At 54.6% G+C, this 13,501-nt stretch overlaps 1 protein-coding gene across 1 annotated transcript; it reads right to left on the bottom strand.

The window, feature by feature from the left end:
- Positions 1-97: 97 nt before the first annotated feature.
- On the bottom strand, positions 98-13,381 carry MBOAT7 (membrane bound O-acyltransferase domain containing 7). Its single transcript, XM_066271159.1, has 8 exons — positions 12,912-13,381; positions 12,209-12,287; positions 11,979-12,108; positions 11,325-11,451; positions 8,977-9,136; positions 6,643-7,003; positions 4,643-4,819; positions 98-1,093 (listed from the first exon to the last, which is right to left on the bottom strand). The coding sequence occupies exons 2-8, from the start codon at positions 12,282-12,284 to the stop codon at positions 706-708; spliced, it is 1,419 nt and encodes a 472-aa protein (XP_066127256.1). The 5' UTR covers positions 12,285-12,287; positions 12,912-13,381; the 3' UTR covers positions 98-705.
- Positions 13,382-13,501: the final 120 nt, after the last annotated feature.

Genomic DNA, 13,501 nt, shown 5'->3' with positions numbered 1-13,501 from the left:
GTGCAGATACTGGTAACCGTGGTGGGGCACAGCGCAGGGTACTTGGGGGCCCACGTTCCCCCACGTGGGTCGATCACTCAGACACTCCACATACACAGTATGTGTGCAGCACTTTATTAGGGGAGATCCACACATTTTGATAGCATCTTAGGCCACAGGACGACAAGAGGGTTACAGGAGCACTGGGACCCTGAAGTGGCTCAGACGAAAGCTGCAAGAACGGTGGTCTCCAGGCCTGCTCGTCTGCGCCTAAGTTTCTCCTTTGTGAAATGGAAGGGTATGTTCCCTTCCAGGCCTGAAAACACTAGTGTGATGACAAAAAGTGGAACAAAAGCCACAAGAAAGAGGTTCCTCACAGCCTGGAGTTCTTTACCCCAACTCAGAGCGGAGGAGGGGACTTCGCTCCTAGCTCTCTGGAAACCTGGGCACTGTGGCAGGGACAAAGGACATCTTGTGTGACAGCGTCTGGGTTTCACAGGAGGGAAAGACCTACAGCCCTCTGGGCAGCAGGCAGGGAACCAGGCAGAGCCTTGGCTATGGTTCCAGAGACGCAGGGTTCCGAACAGAAACGGAAACCCTCTCCGAGCCCCAGGCCCTGAGCCCCATCAGGGACCCTTTCTGGGAAAGGAGGCAGCAGTGCAGTTCGCAGAATTCCAGAGCAAAAGCGTGGTGGCCGGACAGACTGGCGTGGGGAGTGTGGGCAGCTTATTCCTCCCGGAGCTTTTCCAGTGCAGGGCTGGCGACCTGGGATGCCGCCTTCCGCCCGCTGGAGCTGCCCCTACCCAAAGCCAGCCCCAGGCCCAGGGCCACCAGGGCCAGGATGTGGATGCAGAAGTAGATGGAGGCCCAGTAGCGGAGGGTGTCGCCCATGGAGAGTAGCACGAAGCCCATGCACATGTAATCATAAGCCCGCATCTTCAGGAACCAGTGCACCCAGTCCCAGGCCTGCTGGCCACCTGGGCCCAGCCGCCCCCGCAGTGCTGACTCCAGCCGGCCCTCGGCTGCCAGGCACAGCGGGATGGTCAGGAAGCTTAGGTAGTAGCCAGGGTGGAGGCCGTGCCAGTAGGCACTCAGCAGCATGGTCCAGGCGCTCCTGTGGGAGGGAGGGTGTCAGGACCCAGGGGTCCAGGCCCCCATCCCTCCTCCCTCAGACCTGGGTCTCTAGTATCTTTTCAGAAAGCCAGTGAACACCCTCTCAACACCCTTGTTCTTCACCACCTGGGTACCCTAGCCCCCACCCACTTCTTTTCTGGGGATCTAGGATCATCATTCCTGATCTATGATGAGTTAGAAATCTCCAGCTATGATCACCTCTTTGTGGACCCCGTGTATTTGGGCTCTGATTCTCACTTCTGTGGAGGACACAGAAATTTCAGTGGGCTTTGGCATCTGAGTGTGGCCTAGTAGTGAGTGTGAGTATGTGTGTGGGGGGGGGGGAAGGAGGGGATTCCTGTTCTGCCCCTGGCATCAGTTCTTCCCTCTGACACTTCAGGATGCCCAAAGGACAAAGATCACCTCCTGACAGAACAGTGCTGATGCCTGGCGCTTGGGGGCGGAAGGGTCTATAAAAGGCTAAATTTTTCCTGCTGCCAGGAGAGACTTCTTCCTCCCTCTTTTCTTAAGCCATGTCCCTGAAAAACCAAGTGCTTGGGAATCTTTCCTTGGTCTTTTGGACATAGATGTAAATCTCTGAAAAGGCAAAAGAAGGCTCTAGAAAGCACTGCAATATAGGGATGTTTTTCGCAGGGACTTGGAGCATCTCCCTGCCACTGTAGGGGCTTTTCCTGAGCCTGCCCGGTGAGCCGCTGCTTGTCAGAAAGACACGAGTTTATAAAGACTCTTTGTTAGCACAGGGGGCTCCCCCCAATTAGCAGGTGAGTTTGGGATGAACAGGAAAGGAGGTGCTTCTTTGAGGACAAGTTACGGTCTTCCTTGCGGACAAGCTGTGTCAAGGACGGTAAGGGTGGGCGAGTGAAAAGGGTGAGATTTCTTTCCATCTCGGTAACCTCATTCGCGGGTGACTTGTGATATGCACTGCAATCTGGTTTAATGCACATGCAATAACAAAATGTGTTCTTTCTTTCCTACTGGTGGTGGAGAGAGAATTCTCTGGGTTGGCAGGATTTACTGGGATAAGTTTTTTTTTTTTACATTTTATTTATTCATTTTTTTAGAGAGAGGAGACACAGAGAGGGAAAGAGACAGAGGGAAGAAAGAGATACAAAGAATAAAGGGAGGAGCAGGAAGTATCAATTCTCATATGTGCCTTGACCAGGCAAGCCTGGTCTGGGTTGGCAGGATTTAAAGATGTTTCCACCATGGGGGAATGGGGGGCTGGAAACCGGACAGGGGGACACATAGTCAAGGGTATCATATCAAACTTGTCCTTCATCCAATTTGCTTCTTACTCTTCCTTCCCCCCTCCCTATGCAATAAACACTCTCCAAAGGAAGGGAGAGAGGGAGAAAAGGGGGGGGGAGAGGGAGGGCAATGTCTCTAGAGAGACATCGATTTACTATTCCACTTATTTATGCCTTCATTGGTTGATTCTTGTATGTGCCTTGATTGGGCACCAAACTCACAATCTTGGCATATCAGGACAATACTCTAACCAACTGGGCTACCCAGCCAGGGCCCTTCCATTCTCTCTCTCTCTCTATCTCTCTCTTTAGTGAAAAAGAGGGAGAGGGACAGACAGAAAGCGAGAGAGATGAGAAGCATGAACTCCTAGTTGTGGCACCTGATTTGTTCATTGATTGCTTTCTCATACATGCCTTAACCAGGGGCTCCAGCTCAAGCCAGTGACCCTGGAGCTCAAGCCAGCAACCATGGGGTTATGTCTACTATCCCATGCTCAAGCCGGCGACCCCACACTCAAGCCAGATGAGCCCACGCTTAAGCCAGCTACCTTGGGGTTTCAAACCTGGGTCCTCAGCCTCTCAGGTTGATGCTCTATGCCCTGCACCACTGCCTGGTCAAGTTCCATTCTCTCTTGAACCCACTCAATCTGGCTTTCACTTCTCCCCTCCTGACTGCTCTGGTCAGGGTTGCTGCTGTCCATTACGCCTAACCCAGAGGTCCCACCTGCCTGCATCACACTGAGCTCCTGGCAGCATCCAACACAAATGAGCCCTCCCCCATCCCTGAAACATCTGGTTTCCTCCGCTCCCTTCTGGAAGGGACCCTTTCCTGATTGCCCTCCGATCTCATGGCTGTGTCTTTGCCCTGCCTCCTTATCCTAGGCCCAGACCAGGCTATCTTGGTCTCAGCACGACTGACATCTGGGGCTAGGTGGGTCTTTGCTGTGGGACCACCCTGTGCATCCTTGGCCTCTACCCACCAGATGCCGGGGAACCTCCCACTTATGACAAAATATGCCCCCATACATTGCCAAATGCCCCCTGCGGGCAGCACCATAGCCCCAGTTGAAAACTGGTTTAAACATTAGTGCTCTTCTGACCTGATCCTCAGCACCTAAGCTAAAATATCACCTATAACTGATGACGGTGTCCACTTCCACCAGCCTTTCCCCCGAAGCACAAGAATCAGGTAACTAACTGCCTCTCCAATAACGCCAATGGCTGGAAAGCTAAAAATCACCTCCAAGTTAGCCCAAGGCGAGCTTCCTAAGCCCTGCCCCCCACTCCGGAATCGTCCTCCTGCCCAGTGTTCCCCTTCTCAGGAAGTGGCCCTGCCGTGCCACGCCCATCACCCCAGGCATGGTGTTTCCTCTCCTCCCTTTCTCCTGCCTCACACTCAGTCTCTGCCCAGCATGAGTCCAGCTCTCACATCCATCCACTTCCAGCCTCTGCTCCCTACTCTAGGAGGCCGTCACCTCCCACCAAAGGCCTCCGAGTTCATCTTTTGGCTTTCCCTCCTGCTGCAACTCTCTAACCCCACTCCATTCCCCACGCAAGGCCAGAGTCGGTCTTTACACTGTAAATTGGATCACGCACCCAGGTTAAGTCTAGCTCCAGAACTCCCGCCACGGATGAGAAAGTGTCAGTGAGTATCCCGCCCTCATCTGGTGGCACCAGGAAGGCTGAGTGACACTCGGGAGGCTACCTAACCTGCCTGAGCCTTACTCTCCTCTTTAAAATGGGGATAACAGTTCTTACCTCCTAAGATTGTAGCCATCATGTATGGCACCAAGCCTGCACTCAAGAGATATAGGATAAGTGAAGGATGACAGAAACAAATATATAGCTAGCACTCACCTGAAGCCTTCACGTTAAGTACATTTCATACTTTATCTCACTCATCCTCAAATCAGCCTATGAAACAGGTCACAGCATTACTCCCCTGTCCCCCATGTATCAGAGGAAACAGAACTCACTGCTCAAGGTTTCTTAGAGATTGCCAAGGCTGAGGTTCTGCAAAGTCTGGCTATTAAGTCCACACGACTAGGCGCACTGCTTCTGTCCAATGAGACTGACTTTACAGAAGTAGAAACTGAGCCCCAAAGACAAGGAAGGATTCATCCCAGAATAACACTATCAGCCGAGGTGCAAGAGGTTCAGAAAACTACAACTCCCATGATGCTCAGGAGTGGAGACCCAGCCAGAGAAGCCACAGACAGCCCCGAGTACTGCTGGGAGATATAGTTCCGTCCGGTCCGAGGTGGATGGGAGGGCGCGCTCACCTGAGGACGTAGGAGCGGGTGGGCGCGCTCTTGTAGATGTACTGCGCCAGCCACCACTGCACCGTCATGTTCCAGTACCGCATGCCCTCCCGCACCCGCACGCAGAAGTCTGTGCCGTAGCAGTCGATGTTGCGGATGGTCTCATAGTCGTATTCCAGCGCAGCCGCCTTCTCCGGACTGGGGGGTGGAGGATGAGGGTGGGGGACAGACATGCAACTCAGCCAGGCCCCCTCCCCACGGTGGCTACTGTCCCGGCCCGGATGCTAAGGAGGGGATTGTGGGCAGGTGACAGCCAGAGGGCTTTCACACTGGCTAGGGCAACAGGGGAGGGTAACCCAGAGGGAGCCTATTTAGGGAGGAATGTGTATGTGTGGGGGTGGCACACAGTTCACCAACAATGGGGTTCTCTTGGCAACAGGGCCCTGCAGAAAAGCCTTGAAGGGCTACGGTTGCTAGGATACAAGTCCTTAGCAACCTGACCCTTCACTGGTCTCTGATGCCAGGGAAAGGCCATTTCTTAGCAACCAAGCTCAGTGTATTCAAAAAAGCCTCCAAGTGTGGTCCCTTCTGAGATGTTGGACCCTGCAGTTGCTAGAGAAGTAGCATCTTTAACAACGAACTGGTTCGTGGTTGCTAGGGAGATGTTCTAGGCCTGGATAGTCTCTGTTGCTAGGGAAAGGGCATTCTTTAACAAGGTTTGGGATGTTTAAGAAAGGTTCCAAAACAGCCTTTGGGTATTGGTCCTTATTGTTCAAGAAGTGTCATCCCCAGCAATATAGTAGTTCCTGGGTCACTGGTGTCAACATCCCAGTGGAGGGTGGAAAGGCATCCCTGGCCTACCTGAACGCTGGTGGCTTCTGATAATAAGGGGGGGCGCCATCCACTTAAAGTAGGGCTTACAGGGTTAGAAAAGCCTTCGGTTGCTGCCTGACATTTTCTGGAGGACGCCTTCTCTAGCAACTGGAGGTCCACCCATGATTACAAATGCAGTGGAAATAAATTTGTGTGGGAGTGCCACCTCCTCCACAAAGAAATGGCAGTTTGTGGCTACTAGGGGACGGCCCCACCTGATCAAGAAATATTTCATAATTTACATCGAGGCGGGGCTGCTCCCTCAGTCCTAGTGGAGGCTGACCATGGTTGCTAGGAACTGAGAGGCAGTCCATTCCGGTTGCTAGGAGTACCATTTCCCGAGCAACACAGGAGTAATATTTCCTTAGCAACAGGAGAGCCCTGTAGTTACCAGCAGTGAGACTTACCTAGCAGTGAAGGAGCTAGAGGGGTAGAATTACTAGCAGCAATGTCAAGCCATCATTACCGGGGGGAATTGGCTTCCTTAGCAACATAGGAAGGTGACCTGAAATTGTTAGGAATGTTGTACCCTGGGTTATAGGTCAGCATGACTAGGGATGCCATTTCCTTGGAAACAGGGCAACTGCAGGCTACATGATGACATCCCATGGGGGAAATGCTGGATCCTAGCAACAAAGGGCCAGTTAGGGGGTGCCATTCCCATAGTAGCAAAGAGCAACCCTTTCATAGTTGCTAGAAAACCCGCTTCCCTAGCTAACAGGGGTGGTCCAGTTACTAGGGAGCCATTTCTCTAGCAACAAAGGGCAGCCCATCATTTCCCTTTGATGGGTTGCCCTTTGGCACCCTGAGCAACCAGGAACAACCAGGTTATTGGGGTGATACTTCCATGGCAACAGAGGGGTGGCATATAGTTGTTAGGATACCACCTTTCTTTTCCTAGCAACAGAGAGCAATTTGCCATTCCAAGGGGTGACAAGTGCTAACAACAAGGGACAATCCGTAGGTATTAAGAGCATTGTTCCCCAGGACAGGAGAAGGCGGACTGTGGTGGCCAAGGGGCGACACTGTGCCAACAAAAAGTGGTGGGCCTGTCCCCTGGTTCCCGCTATCCTCCCTGCTAGGGGCAGGGCCAGCCCATGGTGATGGGGCTGGCCAGGTCTTGGGTCACCACCCTCCCGCCGCCTGACCTGCTGGGGGGTGGGCATTGGAGGGTGGGGCCGCCCCCGGCCCGGGCTTTGGCGGCCACGGGGTAGGCCCCGAAGCCAGCGGCAATGCAGCCACACTCAGCGGCAATCCAGGCCACGTAGAAGCGCATGCGGAAGGCGAAGAAGACCGGGATCATGTAGAAGAGGCGGGCGGGCAGCGGGCGGGCGTAGAAGGCATCCTCGCGCACGGCCTCCAGCGGGAAGAGGTGGGAGGACAGCAGGAAGAGCAGCCCGAAGAGTGGGGCCGGCCAGGCACGTTGCAGCAGGGGCCGCAGGCTGGGCACGGCCTCCGGGAACGGCTGCTCCAGCCAGTCCAGGTATGTGCGGTAGCGGAAGAACGGGCCTGCAGCGGCAGGGGCAGGGCAGCTGTCAGGGACTGGACCCCACGGGGTGGGACCAGGGCGGGGCTCACGTCTGGGGGAGGCGATAGGCCAGGGACCTGGCCGCTGAGGTGGGGCGCGGAAGGGAGAACAGAGGGAGGAAAGAGAGGGGCAGAGACAGGGGTGGGGGCATGAAACCTGGAGGAAAAGGGGCCAGAGACTCAGAGTGAAAGGGAAAGGAGGCAGAGGGGAGTACAGGGGACTCAGAGAGAAGAAAAGCGAGATATGCAATTACAGACACCAATAGTGAGGGACACTGAGGCTTTTACAGAAATGGAGTCAGACAGCCTGACCAGGCGGTGGCACAGTGCATAGAGCGTTGGACTGTGATGTGGAGGACCCAGATTTGAAACCCTGAGGTCGCCAGTTTGAGCGCTGGCTCATCTGGTTTGAGCAAGGCTCACTAGCTTGAACCTAAAGTTGCTGGCTTGAGCAAGGGGTTACTGGGTCTGCTGTAGCCCCACAGTCAAGGCACATGAGAAAGCAATCAATGAACTAAGGTGCCACAACAAAGAACTGATGCTTCTTATCTCTCTCCCTTCCTGCACAGACCCAAGGCCCGCCCTGTCCCTCTGTCTAACTCTCTCTGTCAAAAAAAAAAGAAAAAGAAATGGAGTCAGACAGATGGACAGACAGACCCATTCCCAGGGATCCAGGAGGACCCTGGGTTTTGTTCTCAGCGCCAGGAAACCGCGGGCAAGCTGTTCCAGCAGGAAGGGCAGAGTACCAGTCTCCTTTCACAAGACCCTGCGGCCACTTAGTGCGGGCATAAATGAAGGACAATGATGGGAAATGGGAGACTGTTTCCGATGAAATGATGGCCTGGCTTAGAGAAGGAACAGTGGGGATTAACATAAGTGACAGGTGTTAGGAGCCTTACATGTCACCAAAGGCCACATGGGCTGTGCTTCATTCTAAAATGCTCACAAAAACTACACAGAAAACGCATCAGTGCTCTCCAGGGACTGGAGTTGGATGGAGATTGGGGGGAGGATGGCTAAAGAACACAGTGTATTTTTTTTCTTGGGGGGTGGTGACAAAACTGTTTTAAAACCACATGGTGGGGATGGTTGGACAACTCAATGTACACTAAAAACAATGATGTATTAAGGTAGGTCGGTTGAGGCCCCAGGTGCAGAAGAAAATATTGGGCCCCTTAAAAAAAAAAAGAGAGACAGGGAAAATAAAAATACATGTAAACCATATTTTTGCGTAATTTGTACGTAATTAAAATTGCACATATGAAACCAAAATTGGTGTCATTAGAAAAAAGTGTAAAGTTGGGGTTCTGCGGGGCCCTTCAGAAGTTGGGGCCCAGGGCGTACGCCTGGTACACTCGCTGTTAAATCTCCTCTAAAAACCAGTGAACTGAATGTGGTTATTTATAAGTGGGAAAATATGTCAATTAGAGCTCAATAAAATTGTTGTGAAAAAGAAAACCTTGGCCTGACCTGTGGTAGCGCAGAAGACAGAATGTCAACCTGGAATTCTGAGGTCGCTGGTTTGAAGCCCCGGGCTTCAAGGCACATCCTAGAAATAACTACAAGTTGATGCTTTCCACTCCCCACCTTCTCTCTCTCTCTCCTCTCTCTAAAAAATCAATAAATAAAATCTTAAAAACAAGAAAAGAAAGAAAACCTTGTATGAAGTAAAAATTCATGACAAATATTTTCTGAACCTAAAATGTGATCATAAGCTGTGAATATTTGTTCCCTGGGCGGCAGGAACATCAAGTCTCCTTTATCTCCCGTTTGCTGCCAAAAAGCTACACGGAGTCACAGGCTGAGAACAACAGTCCATGTCTCCCCCAGAGGAGCCCTGGGTCCAGTGTGTGGGTGGGACACTCACGCTCACTGTCATAAGAGCCGATGCTGGAACAGAGACAGATGGTGAGGGAGAGAAGGGGAGGCAGGCAGAGGGGCGCAGGCGCACTCACCTGTCATGATTCCCACGTAGCAGTAGCTATAGCTGAGTGTCTCCATCAGAGAGGGGACTTCAGGCAGCAGCCCCAGGATGGGCCCCTTGCTGAAGCCGATGGCCATTTCCTTTCTCTGGGCCAGGTACAGGTCCTGTATCTCACTAGCCAGACTCACCAGCTAGGAGGAAGGGGCATGGGCGGGGGACAGGTCAGACCCTATGCTCTCTTACACCATCTCCCTTAGCTACCCTGCTCAACAGCCAAGGGATGCTGGGATGCAGCTGGGGGCTGAATTCTACATCCAGGGGAGCATTTCGGGTGTAGTAATGGTGTCTTAGTGCCTCTGTGAATGGCAGGAATTCCCTGGGGCTCACTTCTGTGTTCTCTTGCCATTTGGGGCTTTAGATACCTGCCACTCTCACCTCATGACTCCCAAATTCTACCCCTGGCTGGGACTTCTCTCCCCCAAACCTGTTCATCAAGTTGCCTCTTACCAATACTCTACTGGGCACATGACCAGAGGAACCTGGCATTACCCACTCCCCAAACCAGATCCACTTCTAGACTCTCCCCCCAGGCAATGGCACCAGCATCTAATTAACTGCTGAGGCCCTAAACCGTTCTGGCACCCCAGATCTATTCCCTCAGGTCTTTTGAGCCCAACACTGGGTTTATGTGCTCTGCCTTCCCCTCCAGGTCTGCTCCCTACCCTTCCCTGCACAGACCCAAGGCCTGCCCTGCATCACCAGGCCTCCTCGTCTTCCGGCTTCCTTTTGCTCTCAATCGAGAGCTCCAGGCAGAGATTTGGGAAAGCATTATTTTATTCTCTTTACTGAAGGCTGGGTATTATTCTCTTATAAGAACACTATGGGATGGGTCCTGGCTGGTTGGCCTCAGTGGTAGAGCATCGGCCCAGTGTGTGGAAGTCCTGGGTTCGATTCCTGGCCAGGGCACACAGGAGAAGCGCCCATCTGCTTCTCCACCCCTTTCCCTCTCCTTTCTCTCTGTCTCTCTCTTTCCCTCCTGCAGCTAAGGTTACATTGGGAGCAAAGTTGACCCCGGTGCTGAGGATGGCTCCATGGCCTCTGCCTCAGGTGCTAGAATGGCTCCAGCTGCAATGGAGCAATGCCTCAGATGGACAAAGTCAGCCCCTGGTGGGCATGCCGGGTGGACCCCGGTTGGGCACATGTGGGAGTCTATCTCTCTGCCTCCCTGCTTCTCACTTCAGAAAAATACAAAAATATAAAAAAATAAAAATAAAAAAGAACACTTACACTTTAAGCTGGCATGATCCTGGGTAAATCCTCTCAGGGTGGGTACCTACACACAAGCCTTCTCCTTCCAGGCTCCCCCAACTGCCCCTCCTCTGTCCCCTGGGGCCCACCCCAGTGCTGTCCGTTCTGGCTCCTCCATGTTCTGCCCACCCTGTGGTAAATGACAGCTCAAGTTATCCTAAATGTGGTGTTTCCTGTTGGGACTGGGACTGACTGGCCTACCAACAGCCTGAGCAAGCCACCACCCGTCTGCCGACTGGACTTCAATTAAGGAGCCCGACCACTTCCCATCTTGCCCTTTCTGCGGCAATCTCTTCCAAGCACCCACAGTATTTTTAAAGATGCACATTTGGTCTCATGACCTCTTCTGGCAACAAACCAAAAACCTCTTCCAAGACATCTCAGGACCCCAGAGCAAGGAATCCAAACTCCTTTCCTTGGCCAACAGGCCCCGCATGGTGTGGCCCGGGTTGCTCCTCCTTTCTCTGACCAGTCCCTGTGGACTGGAAGTCAGCCACTCCCTTCCAAGCGCTCTTCCACACGCACTGTCCCTGCGTCCCTAAAGGCCGTTCCTCCACCTCTTCTAGCTAAGCAGAGGCTGCCAGTCCCGAACTTCCATCCTGAAGAGACCTGGTTCACTCGCTCACACGACTGTTGTGTGCACTGATAGGCGCCAGACCCCAGAGCACTGTAGGAACTCACGATTTTTTGGTAGGGCCTGGGAATCTGTTTTCACCCATCTTCCCAGGTGATTTAGACTCTAAATTTTAGAGTCAGACCTGGGTGTCCTGGTTTTGTGTCCTTATGTTAAGTGCCTTTTCCCCAAACCTGGTCATCCTCCTTTGCAAAATGGCTTGCCTCAAAGATGCAAGGAGGGCATGTGGGTGAACACAGAGCTCAGCCTGTGACACCCACGCATGTATTAGGATACCTCTTTACCCCAGGGCAGAGCTGAGAGGTGAAGTCCTGCCCCAGTGGTATGCGGGATATAAAACCCCACCTCCTCTGACCCCCCCCCCCCATGGGAGTGGTGGGGAGGAGATGAATTTGGGGGTGTTAACCGACCAAGGGGAGGGCGGAGGGAAGTCTGACCTTCAGTGTCAGCAGCAGCTGGACCGCATTGGTGAAGGGCGTGGGCGTGGGCAGGCCCAGCAGGCTGAGTGCTCGGAAGAACAGGAGGTAGGAGAAGGTCCAGGCTAGGGCCAGAGCGTGGCAGGAGCTGGGGCAAAGGCAGGAGGCGGTGGTGCTGGGCTCAGGGGCCTGGCCTCCACCTCCCCAGCTTCTAGCTACTAGTCCCCCACCTCCGCACCTCCAGAGACAGAAAACTGGGGGAAAAGGATGGGGGCGGAGCGAATAAGACTGCAACAGCGGGAGAAGAGGCCCAGCCACATACAAATGCGCAGTGACAGTGAGAAGAAGAAAATGAGAAGAGGTTAAAAAAACCAGGGCGAACACATTTCTGTTCACTTTTTACTGGGAAGAAATGGGAGAGAGGGAGGGTGGGAGAGGGAATAGGAATGTAAACGGTGGCAGAGCCAGCAGACAAGTAACGTCCTCCTGTCCCCTGAATCCATGACATGGATGTAAAGGATCCAGACAAACACACAGAAAAAGACAGGAGAGGAAGAAACAGACAAATGACACCAGGAAACAAGAGATAAACAAGAGGTGTCCACAGGGAGGCAGAAACCGAGAAAGACCCAAAGAGGAAACAGGTTGCTTCCTCTCCCCCAACCCCGTCCTCACCAGGGCTGGGCCTGAATCAGGGCCCAGGTCCCAAGGATGGTGACCAGAGAATGCAAAGTGTGGGGGCCACAGGTGAACAAGGTGAGCCCCAGGCCCACAGCGGCCGCCCCCCATCTCTTCAGCCCAGGTCCTGTAGAGAGAAGAGACAGTGTAAGCCCAGAACCTTCCCGGGGATCCTCCCCCCCCTGCCCCCCCCCCTCATTTTCCACTGGGGAGGGAACCCGACTCACCAGCTTTCTTAAAGAGGAAGCCGATGGGGATGGAGATAAGAAGAACCACAAGATAGGTCCACTCTTCGGGCGACATGGTCTGGGGGAGGGGCAAAGGTTTATAGTGAACCCAGGAATCGGAATCGGGGAACCCTCAGCCTCTCCCCCTTCGATGATTCAGGAATCTGCCCTTTGGTCCCCAGTTGTCAAGGACCGTGAAGTCCTACCCTCTCCTCTGAGAACATAAGGGTCCGGGTCTCCAGGTCCTTCCTCCTTCGTGGACAAAGGATTCCATCCATCCCCTGGCCTCCCTTTTGAGTCTGAGACCCCAGGGCCTCTTGTCCTTTGAGAACCCAGGAGGCCAGACCTGCAGCCCACCTCCTTTGAGGATCCAGGGGCCCAGCGCCTCTCTTCTGGTCCCTCAGCGCGTCCCTCTCGAGCACGCAGGTCCCCAGACCTCTCAACCCGTCTTCGAGAGGACTCGGAGGAGCCCCAGACTCCCTCCTGCCTACACCCCGAGAGCAGATCCCGCGAGGGTCTCCCCGGGCCTCGGCCCCGTTCCGGCGGCGTGCACCCCGCGCGGTCCGCTCCGCCCGCCCGGCCGGCCAAGCCACAGGCGGTTACGCCACCCCGAGCTGGGCCGCGCTCCGGCGCCGCCTCCGCTCCCGCCCCCGCGATGCGCAGCCACCCCTCGGCGTCTCCCGGAGCCCCCACCCTGGCCCACCTGGCCCGGCTCCGCGCAGCCCGCGGGACAGGAGGCCGAGCAGTCCCGGTCCGCCGTCCTCCCGGGGCCGGCCACGCCTCCCCGCTCCGCACGCCCCCGCCTCGCTGGGGGTCGGTCAGGCCGCGCGATCGGGGTCAAGTGCGCGCCCCCGTCCCGCTGTGCGCTAAGCAGGGAAGGTGCTGGCCCCGGGCGGCAGGAGCACACGTCCGTGGCCAGACCGCGAGCCCAGATCTACCCGGCCCGAATCCACAGCGAGGCGGAGCTTCGGGTTCGGAAAGAGGAGGGGCGTCCGCTTCGGGTTTTTGCGCGCAGAGCAGGCGGGCAGACAGCTTGGGGACCAAGCTACGAGCTTCGGTGTTCTTCGGAGGTAATCGACTTTGGAATGTCTGTGTTCGGAAATAGGCGGGGCCAAGGGAGTCGGACGGAGGTGGGCGGGGCCACAGCTGCGATTTCCTTTGGAGATAGTTGGGTGCGAGGGAACGGGGTTCGCTGATAGGCGAAGTCTCACGTCTAGGAGGGAAGCGGGACCACAGGCTCAGGCCACGAAACAGAGGCGGGATCAGGACATCTCCCAGGGGGCGGGGTCATGA

Source organism: Saccopteryx bilineata, chromosome 3 (assembly GCF_036850765.1).
Source record: "Saccopteryx bilineata isolate mSacBil1 chromosome 3, mSacBil1_pri_phased_curated, whole genome shotgun sequence".
Classification (NCBI taxonomy): Eukaryota; Metazoa; Chordata; class Mammalia; order Chiroptera; family Emballonuridae; genus Saccopteryx; species Saccopteryx bilineata.
The sequence above is the reverse complement of the archived record's forward strand: the minus strand, read 5'-3'. Positions and strand labels throughout refer to the sequence as shown.